General features: G+C 44.7%; 1 protein-coding gene across 1 annotated transcript in view; it reads left to right on the forward strand.

Moving 5' to 3' along the window:
* Window positions 1–1110: 1110 nt before the first annotated feature.
* Window positions 1111–16546, forward strand: part of LOC101116529 (O-acyltransferase like protein-like) — a 65202-nt gene continuing 49766 nt past the window's right edge. Inside the window, exon 1 of the mRNA XM_042239132.2 lies at window positions 1111–1302. Within this exon, the coding sequence (XP_042095066.1) occupies window positions 1149–1302 (154 nt within the window). The 5' untranslated portion in view covers window positions 1111–1148. The remainder of the gene's footprint in view (window positions 1303–16546) is intronic.

Genomic DNA, 16546 nt, shown 5'->3' on the forward strand with positions numbered 1-16546 from the left:
ACTCTCCCCTGTTTCAAAACTGTCCTTTTGTAACTTGGAGCTAATGATCTGTTTTTTTTCAAGGAACTATTCACCCTGTATCACTTTAACTGCTTCTGCGCCTGAATCTTTTTTCTTTAGATCAATAACCATAACAGAATAATAATAAATCCCCACAATAGCCACTGTGTATTAAGGGTCTACTATAGGTCAGACGGGCTTCCCAGGCGGCGCTAGTGGTAAAGAGCCTGTCTGACAATGAGGAGACTTGAGACACAAGTTCGACCCCTGGGTTGGGAAGATCCCCTGGAGGAGGGAATTCCTACCCACTCCAGTATTCTTGCCTGGAGGATCCCATGGACAGAGGAGCCTGGCTGGCTACTGTCCAGGGAGTCACCAAGAGCTGGACACGACTGACTTTCACTTAGAGAGGTTATTATTTAAGGACAGACTTCCTAGAAAGTATCCATACCATAAGAAATCCAGACCCACACATTGCATGTTTTTTAAGGTAGAGGAACGCAGTCACCATGGTCTTTTTCCAGCATCGCTGGCTTCATCGGATGTGCGTCCTAAGCCCCCTGGGATGACGTGGGTGTTTATTTGTCCTACCGCGATACTGGGTGTTTCCGTGGGGAGGTTCATCACTCCCACTTGCGGCTTTCAAGTCCGGCAAACATATTAACAGATGCAGAAAATGCCCAGATGATGACGCAGAAGCCCTTCTTTGCTTAGCATTTCCTGAACTTTCCATAGATTGGATTCACACTCGTTCTTGGATAAAAACCCAATCCTGCCACCTCACTTCCTCCATTTGTTTATTTGTTAAACCCAGAGATGTACATAGGCATCTGACGCGAGAAAGTCTAGGCTGGTCCCTAGTAACTGGAAATGTTAATCTGCATAACTAAAGGAAGCCAGGTGGTCAGCGGCCCCCACATCAACAGGGTGATTTTACTCAACATTAACAAGTCATACACAAATCGGTTTCCATGGTTTGTTCAATGCGGCCGCTTTGCAGGTGGCGGAGGAGACACAGCTTGTCTCTGCACGTTAAGGCGCGAGAATGTCACGTTTCCCCCCAACACGTTGTAGTCTGGTGTTTTATAAATGCAAGGTTTTGTCTAGGAGGGAAACTTGGCCCTGGCAGGCAAAGGTCTTCACGGAAGATGGCCCTGACTCTGCTGCTTCGTCTGCTCTCTTTTCAATCTCAGCTGCCTTTTGTTTTTCCTGCAAGAAATGTTTCTCTCAAGTGCATGCAGGACGTTGAAGAATTCCTTTCTGATCTGAATTCAGTGGAGCCCAAAGAATATGCTCTAAGAAGTAAGTAGGTTTTTCCTGGCCCGTTGGGTAGCTGAACATGGGGCAGACAGGTTTGGACTTGGGATGTTCTAGAAAAGCTCTTGCGAATTAAAAACCCAGGACCAAATAGGAAAGAGAAGAGATGCTCAATTTACAATTTGCACCAGGAATCAAGAAGGAAGAAGGAATTTTAACTGCAGAAGGCACTAGAGAGAGTGGTATTAATTCCAGCCAGAAGGAATCTCATGAGGACCAGTTTCTCAATGAGATGAAGATTATTTGTAAATTGTATGATGCTGTTTACTATTTTTGAAGTTGATAACATTTCACCACTGTATGAGATAGCTTGGTTTATTTCTTTCTCTAGACATTTAGTCTGCATTTGATAAAGAATTGCTTCACTATTTAGGAAACAGGCTCTGCCCATTATATGTTTGATGGTAAATTCTGAGGAGTATGTTGGTGAACGTATTGGCTCAGATTGTATATAATAAGTTTGATTGTAGCCAGACCTCTTTGCATGTGATATGGGTGGACAGCAGGCTGCAGTAATTTTATTTTTGTTAGTTTTCCAGAATTATTTTTACAGCTAAAGGGACATATACATCCCTGCCAGAAAGTGGCAAGAAATCAGATTCATTTTCAGTGGGATAACCTCTCCAGGAGAATGATTCCTTCTTGATGCTGATGTAAACCGCTAAGGAGGAAAAATGTAAAAACTCACTTTTTCCAAAGCCAGAAACATTCTCACAGCAATTTTCATTTCCATTTAACACATGAATAATTTACTTTGTATTGGGAAATCCAAATAGGAACATAATATACATTATAAAGATAAACAAAAGTTTTGATCTAATATTGAGTAATTCAAAACAGCACATGACTTGAAGCAATTACTTCAAATTATATGTTCTTGTAGTTAATGAAATGATAGGGTAATATGAATCTGATGGATTCAATAACCATCTGCAAGTTTTATTTTGGAGTTGATTATGTTTTTCTGTAATACTTGGTGATATTGACAGGGAACATTCTGACAAACACAGGCCAAATAAGCTGGCCAAGAAAATCCAGAAAGGTGTAATGAGTCCTGGTGGTGCGATGGAGGGAGGTATCGTCATCGTTAGTCACAGCCTCGTTAGTGCTTTATCTCTTCCATTGCTCTAGCCATGCACCTTCGATGTTCCATCTGTAGGCACATGAAAACTGAAACCTTATTTATTTATTTATTTTTTTAGTTATAGAAGTGTCCCAAAGTCGAACGGTCCAAGAAAGAGCTGATTGATGTATATAAATGGGGTAGAGGACCATCAGTTAATAGACGAATACTACAATTTGGTGTTGTAACTGAGTTTCATTCTAATGCATTCCCAACACCCTTGACATCGTTGCTTTGACGTGTCGTTTGAGATTTTCAAGCATAGAACGTAGTTCTGACCTTTGTTCTCAGCGTGGTTTTCCTGACAGTCATGTGGATGGAAAAATAATGAAAGTCAGTATTTACAGAGTATGTTTACATGGTGAGTGCTGCTCCCAGCCCAGGGCAAGAGTTGTCTCTCGTTTAGTCCTAATGCCCTTTCCTACCCGTGGGAGGGCATTATTTTCACATCTGTTTTATAAGTGAGCCACAAAGATCCAAAGCATCTTGCCAAAATAAGTGATGCAGGTAGGATTTGAAACCAGGTCATCTGATTCCCAAGCCTGCATTTTCAATTACTGCCCCAAATAAACAGCAACAGAGCAAAAATAGTAATCAGCGAAAAAAAAAAAAAGAATGAAGCAGAAACACAGGTATCAATATGACGGGAATATGCAGAAACAACATCAAGGAAAAAAGTCGTGGAAGAATATATATATATAGTAGGCAAATTTTCTAAAATGCAACTTAAGGCGCTCTACTGCTTTGGGGGACATACGTACCTAGTGCAAATGGAAAGAAATATATGAGAATGATAACCTCCAAATTCGCTTAGAGGTTGCCCTGCAGAGGGGACGGTGAGGGTAGGGATGTCACTGGGGATCCATCAGGGTGAATTGTGTTTTTAAGCTGGGCGACTGCAACACAGGTGTTTCTTGTTTTCTCACTTTGTGCCTTTTTAAGATATTAAATGTCGCATAGTAATGTTTTAAAACTCCATCCCCAATCCAAAGCACAGAGACGACACCAGCAGAACCTCTGATAATGGGTGGGGTCTGAGGAATTAAGTGGAGGGAGAGGGTGCTTGAAATTCAGGCAGACGTGTTTGTTTTTGCAGAAGGGAATTGGCATCTTTGCTGCAGTGGAACAGGAGAGAGCTTGCTCTTAGAGCCCGAGGCAGACACTCGGTCTGGCAGAGGAGGCTGGATTGGAGAGGGTGGAGCTTACGGGAGGGACGAATCCAGGAGCACGACTCTAAGATGAGGTTTCTGTGCGTCCTTCCCTGCATCCGTCTCCATGAAAGGGAACAGACTCCAGCCATCGCTGTTTGAAGGCTTCCCTGTTGCCCCCCTCTGGGCCCCTGTCTGATTCTATCCCCACCTCTGCCCCTCTGCTTCTGATTTTTTGTTTATTTGTCTATTTCTGGCCGCCCTGGGCTTTTGTTGCTGCACTTGGGCTTTCTCTGGTTGCCTCTCACCTTGGGGCTCCTTCTGTCGTGGGGCGCAGGCCCAGGCCGCGGGCTGCAGCAGTTTCGGTAGCAAGCTCGTTAGCTGTGGCAGTGGGCTTTAGAGAGCTACCTGTGTAGCTGCGGCCCCCAGGGTTAGCTGATCCGAGGCAACGTGGGATCCTCCCAGGCCAGAGACTGAACCAGTATCTCTTGCATTGCAAGGTGGATGGATATTCTTAACCGCTGGACCACCAGGGAAGGGCTTGTTTTTCTTTTATACTCCACAATCCACAGCAATCTGCGTTCAATCACTTACATGAAAGTTGCAGCCTCAAAGACTTCTGGCATCTCCTCTGCTGACTAGTCATTTCTTTCTCTATTTTCTTTCTCCTTGACCGCGGTGGTGTCGACTATCTTCTTAACACTCGCCTCTTTCTAACTCAAGGATCGTCCTTCCTTACGGGGATCTGTCTTCTCTCTCCACCTCTCTCTGCCTGCACCTTCCCACCTGCTCCTTTCCTCTCTGTCCCTCCCTTGTAAACAGAACCCCATTTTAGGAACAAGGTATTGCTCCACAGACTCTGCTGAGAGGGCAGGCCTGGCACCTGGGTGCTCCTCCTGTTGAGGCCGAGAACCAGCCGTGTGCTTGGCCCCAGCCAAGCTGTGTCACTCTGCTAAACGAGTCTTCCCACCCATGAAGTAGAGAGCTTGTGCTTCTCAAAGTGTGAGGATCTGCAGCAGCTTAAAAATGTTCTAATTTCTCCGCTTAGCAGTATGCTCCAGCCGGGGTCTAGTGTTTAAGCTGAATGTCCAACACAGGGACTTTAAAGAGTTAAATCACATAAATTAACAATTGGGTAGAGTATGTTAGAGAGAAGGGGGATGGCAACCCACTGTAGTGTTCTTGCCTGGAGAATCCCAGGGACTGAGGAACCTGGTGGGCTGCGGTCTATGGGGTCGCACAGAGTCGGACACGACTGAAGTGACTTAGCAGCAGCAGAGAATGTTAAGAACAAAAGGAATGGATACTCGAAAGTCATCCCTTCCTAATGGCTGTAGTGCATCTGGCCATCATCTGTACTCTTTAAAATTTTTACTAAATTTTTGATTTATGTCATTTATTTGGCTGTGCCAGGGCTCAGCTGCAGCACACGGGATCTTCAGTCATTCACTGTCAGCATGCGGGACCTTTAGTTGCAGCTTGTGGGGTTTAGTTCACTGACCAGGGATCAAACCCAGGCCTCCTGCCCTGGGAGTGGGGAGTCTTAGCCACTGGACCCTCAGGGAAGTCCCCGTCATCTGTACTCCCGAACAAGCCTGTGCGGTGGAAATGTACTGCTGGGCTACTGCCCGTCAACCTCTGAGCTCAAGCTCAGGGACGGCAGGCTCAGGGCTTGAAGTCAGCGGTGGAAGTTTATTCACCACACTAGTCAGCAATCCCTGCAGGTCAGGACTTGTGTTGTTGGCTGTCTAGACTTCAGAAGTTGATGGAGAAAATGTTACAAATGAAAACTTAAACTGTGTTTATGTCTATAGCCTTCGCCTTATAAATAGCACCCCAAACTGTCATTCAGCAAAAACATGGCTCACATCCTGGACGAATGGGTGAAGTTCTGGCATATCTTCCTGGCTTCACGTCCGTATTACTCATGAAGATGGACAAAAATATCACCCACCGTTTATGTGGGGATGACACTCATTGGTGTCATAGGCAAAATCATAGATTGGCAACAGAAAACGAGAATTTGGCAAAAATTAATGAAAGCATTCTGTGAGCATCAGTTGGCTATGTATGGAATTTATAACAAGGAGTATTATTATTTTTAAAATGATATTTACCTTTTTAATGAGACATAGTTTATTTTGTTTTTAATATTTATTTGGCTGTGCCAAGTCTTAGCTGTGGCCTGTGGGATCTAGTTCCCTGACCAGGGATCAAACGCGGGCCTGTGGCACTGGGAGCTCAGAGTCTCAGCCCCTGGGCCACATTTCTTCCTGTTTTCCCTTCCCTTTTGTTGTATCACCGCTTCTGGTTCTCCACCCCCACACCTACTTGTGTTCCTTGCTGTGTTTCTAATATTAGATTTTAATACAAAATCGTGAATTTGTTTAGTCTCTAAGCTGTGTCTGGCTCTTTTGCGACTGCATAGCCTGTAGCCCGCCAGGCTCCTCTGTCCATGGGATCTCCCAGGCAAGAATACTGGGGTGGGTTGCCATTTCTTCTCCAGGGGATCTTCCTGACGCAGGGATCAAATGCTTCTCCAGCATTGGCAGGCAGATTCTTTACCACTGAGCCGCCTAGGAAGCCCTTAGTGAACATGGGATCCTTATTAAATACATGTGGTGTGTGTGTGAGTCGCTCAGTCATGCCCGACTCTCTGTGACGCCATGGACTGCAATCCACCAGGTTCCTCTGTCCATGAGATTTTCCAGGCAAGGATACTGGAGTGGGTTGCCATTTCCTTCTCCATGTGGAGATAGAGGTATATCTATATATCCATATACCCTTTCATTCTAATCTGGGGACTTCCTGCCTTTGGCTTTATTATGTATGTTCTAGAATAATAATCTCATGTCTCCCATCTGAATATCTTAGCTTCTTCCATCTTTCCTTTTTTCACCTGGAAACTAAGAAGGGTTTATGCTCTTCTGTGTTGGCACTTGGTATAAATGTTTTAATATATAATTTAAAGAGCAGATAATGAGCAGATGACCAGAACACACAATGGAAATGCCATTGAAAGGAGACTCTGAAGCCGTGTTCTGTCGTCCTAGCCGGCACCTGCTCGGTCATCCCTGCAGGTCTCTCCAGGGCTCACAGTGCTCTCAGTTTCCGCCCCCCCCACCCGGGGGTCCCATCTCTCCGCAATCTTGTCGTACTTTCCCTGAGCACGTGGCTGCTGCTTCTCTCCAGGCCCGCAGCTTCCTCCACCACGGCTCACGAGCTACTTGGTGGTTCCCTTGGCTTGGATTAGAATCCCCACTTGGAGAGTGTTACAGGTTGAATTGTGTCCTCCGAAAAGATATGTTGAAACCCCAAGTCCTGGCACTGCGGTCCATGATCCTGTTTCTAAACAGGATCTTTTTTTTTTTTAATTGTCACCTTCAATTTTACCCATCACTAAAAGGATGATGGTCAGCGTTCCAGGGATGCCCCACGCATTGGCATGAAACAGCAAGGCTTTCTTCTCAATAGCTTCACTACCCCACTTTGGCACAGCTGCCAAGAACCATGTGATGGTAAGAATCACCCACCAAACACTGCCAGCCATAGTAAAAAAAAATAGAGTATCATAAAAAGCATGATACAGGCTTTGTTATGAGATCCTTGGGTCACTGTGGAAGCCTTATACTGTGCGGGGCTGGATGCATTGCAGGCAACTTGGTCCTCAAGCAAAAACCCAATAAAGAAAATTAATGACACCATCATGTAGCAGACGGCATACATTATAATGGGCCTTTCAGGACAACGGAATCTTATCACATCAATCAAAAAAGTTAAAAAAATAAGCAACGTGGCAGAGAGGCAAATGCCTGAAATCAGTCCTGTGAAACACCAAGCAAACGAAAGCTCTTCTCCTAAAGTACATTTTGGACAAGGAGGTGATCAATCACGCACGTGCAAAAAGCAACAGCCAAGATCAGGATCGATTTTCAACTCTCGGGAACACCAAAAGCCATAGCCCCTCTGCACTGCCACTGAGGCTCCGTCAGTAGGATCGCCAGCTAAATTCAGGTCCACCAGCCGAGGACACGGCTCACCACAGTCCGGGAACCGCCATGGTTAAAACTGCCGTCTGATGGGCATAGTGATTCAGAAGATTGGGCGTGAAGGCAGTCTTATAAGGCAAATCCTGGCACACCCTCAAGGTGATAGGCTCAAAGAAAACAAACTGTGCCCACCTATACGGCCCACAAACATAGTCAAGGGCCACAGATAGAAGATGATCCAACTCATAGCCATGCTTTCTCGATGGAATGGGATTCAGATGATCAGGCCTCCTCATTATGCATTTTAGGTCTTTGTCCACCTGCAGGTCTCAGCTTCTTCTATCTTACTGTTAAGTTCTTCAAACAGAATTACTCTTTGCACCGTCGGAGGTGTGTTAGCTTGGTCTCACAAAAGGCATCTGTTTCTGGTTTCACAATATGGGAAAATGACATCATCTTGCCTCTTCTTTTCACTTGATTACATCGGGTACCATGTGGCCAACGTGTCAAGTTGATCAACCACATTCCCAAACAACAGATTTCATCTTAGGAGAAGAGCTATTTCTTCCTTTGACTGAAATGTCTCATACCTCGGGGCCCGGCTCCCGGGGGCCTGCGGTGCCGGCCGGGGGTGGCCGCCGGTGCCTCATGTAAATGAAGCCAGCTAGGGGAATGGCAACCCACTGTAGTGTTCTGCTGCACATGCCTCGGAGCGACCGCTGCAAACAGGATCTTTATAGGTGTGATCAAGTTATGGTAGGGCTGTGCCGGACTGTTATTCAGTCACTCAGTCGTGTCCGACTCTTTGAGACCCCATGGGCAGCACGCCAGGCTTCCCTGTCCTTCACCATCTCCCAGAGTTTGCTCAAACTCATGTCCAATTGAGTCAGCGATGCCATCCAACCATCTCATCCTCTGTCACCCCCTTCTCCTCCTGCCCTCGATCTTCCCCAGCATCAGGATCTTTCCCAATGAGTCGGCTCTTCACATCAGGGAGGGTCCAAATCCAATGACTCATATCCTTATAAGAGGGAAATACGGGAATTCCCTGGTGGTCCAGTGCTTAGGGTTCCATGCTTCCATTGCAGGGAGCACGGGTTTGACCCCTGGTTGGGCAACTAAGATCCCACGTGCCGTGTGGTGTGGCCAAAAAAAAAAAAAAAACAAAACAACAAACAGAAAAACCATACACACAGACACAGACACCCAGGGAAAAATGCTGCCTAACAACTAGGGCAGAGAAGGAAGGGGTGTGTTTAAAAGCCAAGGATCTCCAAGGACTGCCTGCAGATTCTCCTCCGGATCCTCTAGAAGGGACCGACCCCCTGACCCCTTGGTTTCGGACTTCTAGTCTCCAGAACCATGGGACAAAAAGCTTCTGTTGTGTCAGGCCACCCGGCTAGTGGTATTTGTTAACACAGCTGTAGGAAACAAATACAGAGAGATGGCCTCTCAAAACCAACCACTCTCCAGAATAGAAAACTATGTGTTTATTATCTGAGATGAAAATAAAAAAGCAAAGCAAGCGGTCTCAGGTAGGTCTTGGAACTCATTTTCCTTGCAATGTCCCAGGCCCACCCACGGCCACTCCATCGAGTCCAAGCAGACCCATTTGCGGCCCTCTCTGCAGGGGAGGCCTTTCAGGGGGAGTCGATTTATATGGAATTAAAACTGCTCAGCATATTGAGGCCCCAGTGGTTTCACACAATGTCTGCATTTTCCTGCACTTTGTTCCTCGGGGAAACGAGACGATGGAGGGAGGTTTCTGGTTCCTGGGCAGCTGGTAGGGTTTTTCATTTCCTGTTTTCTCCAACCTCCTCACATTCTTGAAATCTTCCCCAAGCAGCTACTTTTGCTATAAAACTCTCTTAACGCTTCAAGTCCCTTCTCCCCGGCCCTCAGCCCACTCTAATGGTTGTGTTGCTGAACTTCCTGCTCTGACTGATCACCCCCTCCCTTTGGCTTCATCATTTATCTCTTGGAGGGACTGTTTCCTGTCTGCACGTCTCATCCTCTCTTCTGAAAACCGAGGCTTGGTATAGGGGGCGAGCCACAGGTGGCCCTCACTTGGCTAGCCAGTCAAGGCCCCAGCCTTGCCTTCGATCTCTGGTTCTCAGTGGAAGACTGACCGTCTATGATTTAAATTCTCAGAACATTGCCTCTTTTCCCATCTGGCTGTCAGTCTGGAGGGCATTTTATTCAAGGCCACCCCCTCCACCGGTGCTGAAGCTAGGGTCAGAAAAAATGCTGAAACCAAGGAAAGCTCATAATACAGAAAGGGCAACAGAGTAGGCTTCATTGAAATTTCTGGGTTAACTGGATTTCAAATATCTGTGTTGTGGTAGGCTGAAACCTAGATCCCCAAAGACCTCTCATTCTAACCCCTGGGACCTGTGAATATTACCTTATATGGAAACAAGTTGTTGCTCAGTGAATCAGTCATGTCTGACTCTTTGTGACCCCATGGACTGCAGCACGCCAGGCTTCCCTGTCCTTCACCATCTCCTGGAGTTTGCTCAGACTCATGTCCATTGAGTTGGTGATGCCATCCCACCATCTCATCCTCTGTCGTCCCCTTCTCCTCCTGCCTTCAATTTTTCCCAGCATCAGGGTCTTTTCCCAATGAGTCAGTTCTTTGCATCAGGTGGTCAAAGTATTAGAGCTTCAGCATCAGTCCTTCCAAGGAATATTCAGGGTTGATTTCCTTTAGGATGGACAGGTTGAATCTCCTAGCTGTCCAAAGGATCTGCAGATATGTTTATATTAAAGATTTTGAGATGAGAAGGTTACCTTGGCTTACCCAGGTGGGCCCTAAATGCAATCACAAGGATCCTTAGAAGAAGGAGAAGAGGAGGAGGGAGATTTGACACAGAGGAGAAGATGCAACCACAGAGACAGAGATCGGAGTGACATGACCGCAAGCCAAGGGACGCTGGCAGCCGCGAGAGGCTGGAAGAGGCAAAGGATGATGGACTCTCCCCTGAGGCGTCCAGAAGGAGCACAGCCCTACTGACATGTTGATTTTGGCTCAGTGATACTGATATTGGACCTCTGGCCTCCAAAACTGTGAGAATAAATTTCTGTGTCTTTAAAAGAATATTCAGTTATTTATCATTTATTTGGCTGTATTGGGTCTTAGTTGGGGCACACAGGATCTTTGTTGCATCATGCAGGATGTTTCATTACAGGGCAGGGACTCTCTAGTTGTGGCCCTGGGGCTCAGCAGTTGCCATGTGTGGGCTTAGTTGCTCCTGAGAATGTGGGATCTTAATTCCCAACCAGGGGTCAAACCAGCACCCTCTACATTGCAAGTGAAAAGTGCTCAGTCATGTCTGACTCTTCGAGACTTCACAGACTGTAGCCCACCAGGCTCTCTGCCCATGGAATTCTCCAGGCAAGAATACTGGAGTGGGTAGCCATTCCCTTCTCCAGTGGATCTTCCCAAACCAAGGATCGAACCCAGGTCTCTTGCATTGCACCAGGCAGATTCTTAACCACTAGACCACCAGGGAAGTCCACATTTCTGTGGTCTTAAGCCACCAAGTTTGTGATAATTTGTAACAACAGTCACAGGAAACTAATATACATACTATTCTCGTTGTGGAAGTCCAAGTTTAATAGTTGGCCAGATGCAAGGCAGACTGCCAGGAGACATTTGCAAAGAACCTGATTCAGGAACTTGGATATTAGATTGATAGCACATTCATATCTTTTATCCGCAAGGAGATCCCTGACAACTGATGCTTAGCATTTATGTGCATCAGCCGCAGAGCAAGGACTATTCAATTCTAGTTTTAAAAAATCTCCAGTGTAACACAGCCATCTGGTAGGTGCTTGATAAATATTTTCTGTAGATGCTGAAAATGACTTATGCTTTCAGGATTTGTTTATGGCTAAGCATTCTAGAAGCTTCTGCCGCCTTCACCTTCCTGATATAGATAGGTGCATTCATATTTTAAAATTTAAGATCACTGACTAAGGTCTTTCCTCCATTTAAAGCCACAAATTGATCAATTCTGCATTTTAATATCCACATATCGTCACCAAGAGAGAAAACGTGTCTGCCAATTACCTCAGCAGAATTGTTTTTAATCTTTTGGAAATGAAAACTTGGAACAACCGCCGTGTGATTTGAAGTAGCAGGTGGAATTAATCTTTAGTTTATTCTATCCCTCCCTCCCGTGAAAATCACAGTGTATTTAGATCAGGATGGGGGCCCCTGGCTGGCATCTCAGGATCTTGACAGAAACTAATCAAGGGTAAGGCAGGAAAAGAACAACCTGTCCATTCGAATTCATAATTGGAAAGGAAGTAAATCTAATTGGAAATGTCCACAGTATGCAAAATATCCTCAGCTAGAAAACCGTAAATCCAATCCATTTACAAAACAAAACACCAACTGGAAAGAAAACTAGAGTTTAATCTTTTCAAATGAAGAATTAGGTCTCTCTCTCTGTTTGTCCTTCAGGGACTCATCCAAGGATCAAGACAGGCTCTTACAGCTCCAGATCCTTAAACTTTAGGCTACTGGGTTTGGGACACTTAGTAATGAAGAAGGGAATTTGGAAATTATGCAGTCTAATAAGGGTCTTCCCAGATGGCTCAAGAGGTAAGGAATCTACCTGCATCGCAGGAGACACAGGAGACAGAGCTTTGATCGCTGGGTCGGGAAGATCCCCTGGAGAAGGAAATGGCAACCCGCTCCAGTGTTGTTGCTTGGAAAACCCCATGGACAGAGGAGCCTGGTGGGCTACAGTCCACGGGGTTGCAGAGTCCGACATGACTGAGCGCGCTCACATGCGTTTCTAATAAGTACATCCAGCTTTGTTCTTGACACAGAGAAGAACTTATATCTGTGGAGCTGGATTTTGGGCATTCGAACTTACGTTTTTCAAAATTTAAGGCAATTAATCAGTGAATTTTATTGACCTCTTGGTCTGAAACATCCACGGATGAAGGCACAGCCCCTCCGTCACAGGGCAGACGGCCAGCCGTGACAGGCCTTCTAGCGTGATGGACTAGGCAAGAGTCTGGGCGGCTTCCTGGAGCGGACCATCCCCCACCCCAGACTCCCAGGGTGATTCAGCGTTGGAGGGGCAGACAGGAAGGAGGGACATTCCAGGCAGAAAGACAGACAAGTGCGGGCCTGGTGCCTCCTGTAAAATGGAGCGGAGGAAACGGGCGTGGGTGTGGGACGATGAGCCTGGAGAAGCAGGTCTGGTCACGAAAGGCCTTTTAAACTGAGCTCGAGTCTGGAATTGATCTGAAGGAGCACAGCAATCAAGCCTGACTGCACAGAGCATCTCCTGGGAGCTTTTTTTTTTAAGGTCTGTTATGACTTTTATTTCCCAACAATGACCAGGCTAACACAACATAATTTGCAGATATAATTGCCCTCCACTAAACTGTATTTTGTCCTATACTTCTCAATATTGTACAATTACAATCTTCGATAATTTTAAAAAAAAAGAAAAAAAGGGAGGGAATCTATTAACTAAATGGAGCAATGTCAAATAAGATGGAAAAAATAAAATTATATCCTGGGAACTTTTGAAAAAACAATTAATGCCCACGCCTCTCCCCTGACCGATTAAGTCACTCTGTGAGGAGGAAGCCTGGGCCTTAGCGTATTTTAAAAAGTTGCTCCAGGTGATTCTAATGTCTGCCCAGGATTGAGAGTCCTGGCTCTAGATAAGAGATCTGCCAGGTTTTTCTCTCAAGAAGCAGATGGTAAATATTTTCCGCTCTGTGGGCCTTACAGTCTCTGTCGCAACTATTCAGTTTTGTCTGCATTAACAAAGTAGCGTTAGTAATATATGAGATGACTATATTGCAATAAAATCATGTATAAAAATAGGCAGGCCCAGAGTTTACCATCTCCTGCTCAAGATTATGGAATACCTGTGAAGAAATGTTTAAAACACTGATTTAAACATGTCTGTTCATATTTTATTGTTTATACACTCTATTTGTTAAATAATATGTGATTCTGATAATCATCAGTTACTTGGACTTCCTTCTCCGAGAGTTGTCTGTTCATATCCTTAGCAGATTTTCAGTTACTTTGGCTTTTAAAAAATTTCTGCTTTCTAAGGTTCTTTATATGATCTGAATACAATTCTTTTCTAAAACTATAATTTTATTGCTTTGTCTCTGGCCGAGCCGGGCGGTCTCTGTTACCGCGAGCTGGCTTTCTCTAGCTGCGGTGCAAAAGTCTCCCTCGCAGCAGCCTCTCTCGCGGGGGAGCATGGCTCTAAGGCGAGTGAGTTCGGTACTGGCTCACGGGCTTAGCTGTTCCCCACCATGTACAGTCTTCTCGAACCAGGGATTGAACCTGTGTCCCCTGCTTTGACAGGTGGATTTTTCTCCCACTGGACCACCATGGAGGTCCTGAATACAATTTTTTTTTTTTCTGAATACAATTCTTTATCCAAGTTATTAATACAGTAGATACATCTTCTCCCTTGACAGTCACCTTTTAACTTTTGTTCATGGTGCCTTGGAGGTGTTGTAAGGAGGGGAGGGACTTGGTCAATCTTGTGATCCAGGCTGTTTAGCTTAAAAGATGATCACTGGCTGTAAGTGACCGTGGACGCCAGCTCTAAGGTTCTGAGTGTGGTCAGAGCTGAGGAGAGTCACTCTCACGGGAGGGAAAAGGGAAGAGTCAGTTATACTCATTCTAGCAATAACCCAGAACCATAAAAAAGAGGCCAGTGACATCAGACACCCACTGTTAAGCCTAAGAAGCCAGCACAGCAGAACAGAAGAGGTTCAAGGTGAAGGTCAGGTTACCTTCGGCAGCTCAGCAGGGACCATCTTCCCAGTTATGGCCAGGAAGTCTTCAAAATAACAAACTACTTTCTTAAAAAGCACTCATGTAAGCAAAATGCAATTGCTTCAACCTGATTTCTGCATTAAATCTCAGGAGCCCAGTTATCAGTAAACACAGAGACAGAAATGCTGTGTGATTTGCCCAACTGTATTAGGGGTTTTCTCCCCACTCATTCTAAGGAAGAGCAGCGTCTTTAGTTACAGAAAGAACTGACAACCAAAACAGGGTCTTTTTGTGTATTTTAGAGGGCAAAAACTTATAGGTTAAGATTAAAATGAATTTGAACAGATAGCTCTGATTCTTATTTGCTAGTGTGAATGCTCAGCTCTGATTCTTGCTAGCAACTAAAAAGAAGTAGATTTGTACCGTAGTGTGTAGTACTTATCATCTCTGTGCTTCAGATTTCTCACTGTCTTGTCACCTAACAACAACGTGACCCTGGGCGAGTGACTTGAGCTCCCTGTGCCTCAGAAACTGACATCGGTACAATGCATGTGTACAGTTCTAAAATGTGCTAAAATGACACGTGTGTAGATCCGTGTGACTCATACCACAATCAAGACACAGGTATTCATCACCGCAAATCTACCTCTTGTTACCACTTTGTAGACATACGCAACACCCTCCCTCCACCATCACCACCGTCATAACCCTTAACAACCAGTTATAATTATGTGTGTTGTGTGTTAAGTTTATTCAGTAGTGTCTGACTCTTTGTTGACCCAATAGGCTGCAGACAACCAGCCTTCTCTGTTCCTGGGATTCTCCAGGCAAGAATACTGGAGTGGGGTGCCATGCCCTCCTCCAGGGGATCTTCCCAGCCCAGGAACTGAACCCTCGTCTTTTACGTCTCCTGCATTGGCAGGCAGGTTCTTTACCACTAGTGCCACCTGGGAAGTTACAGTTGTTCCCGAAAATAAAAAGTGTGAAAGCTGCCCAACTCACTTTATAAATTTGGCTATAACTTTGATTCCAAAACTAGAAAAAGGGGGAAAAAAGTGGTCCAACGATTAGAGAGAAATAAGTAAGGCCATAGAACTATTGAGAAAGTTCAACAAAATCTCCGGGTTCCAGAACAAATTACAAAAATTGATAGCAATTTTCCACACAAGCAACAATCAGTTGGAAACTATTGAAATTAAAACACCAAGGAAAATAGCAAACTATATACTATCTAGGAACGTTTAGGTAAACTGTTTTTTTTTCTGGCCATGCAGCTCGGCCCATGGGATCTCAGTTCCTCTACCAGGAATTGAACCCATGGCCCCTGCAGTGAAAGCATGGAGTCTTAACCACTGGACCACCAGGGAAAGTCCCTGTAAGTTTTAAGATTATCATGGAAAAATATAAAATTATAAATAAGGACACAAAAGATGATTTTAGTAAATTGTGTGACATCCAGTGATAGCTTGATACAAAAATGATGCCTGTTTCCCCCAAACAACCTATAAGTTTGAAGCAATTTCAATCAGTATTCTAGTTGGATATTTTGAAGCACTCAATAATTTTTTTTTGAATTTTTTTGCAATTTCTAAAAATTTCCTGAATTTTTCTGAACATGAATTTTCTGAAATTTGTATGAATGACTAGCAGTTCACAAACATTAAGTGGCTCAACTTTGCAAAGATGACTAAAGGCTTAATACTCAATATACTTCAAATACGAAATAATAAAAACCATACAGTGCTGGTATTAGAACCAGGACTGGCCTCATAGACATGAGACCTTTGCAGTCACACAGGGCCCCACATTTAAAGGGGCCCCACGCTTTCTTTAATGTGATTTTCTGTCACCATCTTGAAATGCTTAATTAATTTTTAAACAAGAGGCCCTGTATTTTCCTTTTGTGTTAGTCCTGCAAATTACGTCATCAGTATTGGCTAGAACAAAGGCTGTTCAAGAATAGAACAAAAATTACAGTCTCAAAAGAATGGATTTCTATCAGATAAAGGACATTATAGATAAAAGAAAAACTCCCAGATAACTGAGGGCATATTTGATGACTCAGGTAGACAAGGACCAGTGTGCACAATAATCAGGAGCTCTTGCAAATCAAAAAAGAAAATTCATTAAGAAATGGGCAAAGGATATAAGCAGGTACTTTATAGAAGAGAAAACAGAAATGGCTTAGATATTT

Source organism: Ovis aries, chromosome 23 (genome assembly GCF_016772045.2).
Source record: "Ovis aries strain OAR_USU_Benz2616 breed Rambouillet chromosome 23, ARS-UI_Ramb_v3.0, whole genome shotgun sequence".
Lineage (NCBI taxonomy): Eukaryota > Metazoa > Chordata > Mammalia > Artiodactyla > Bovidae > Ovis > Ovis aries.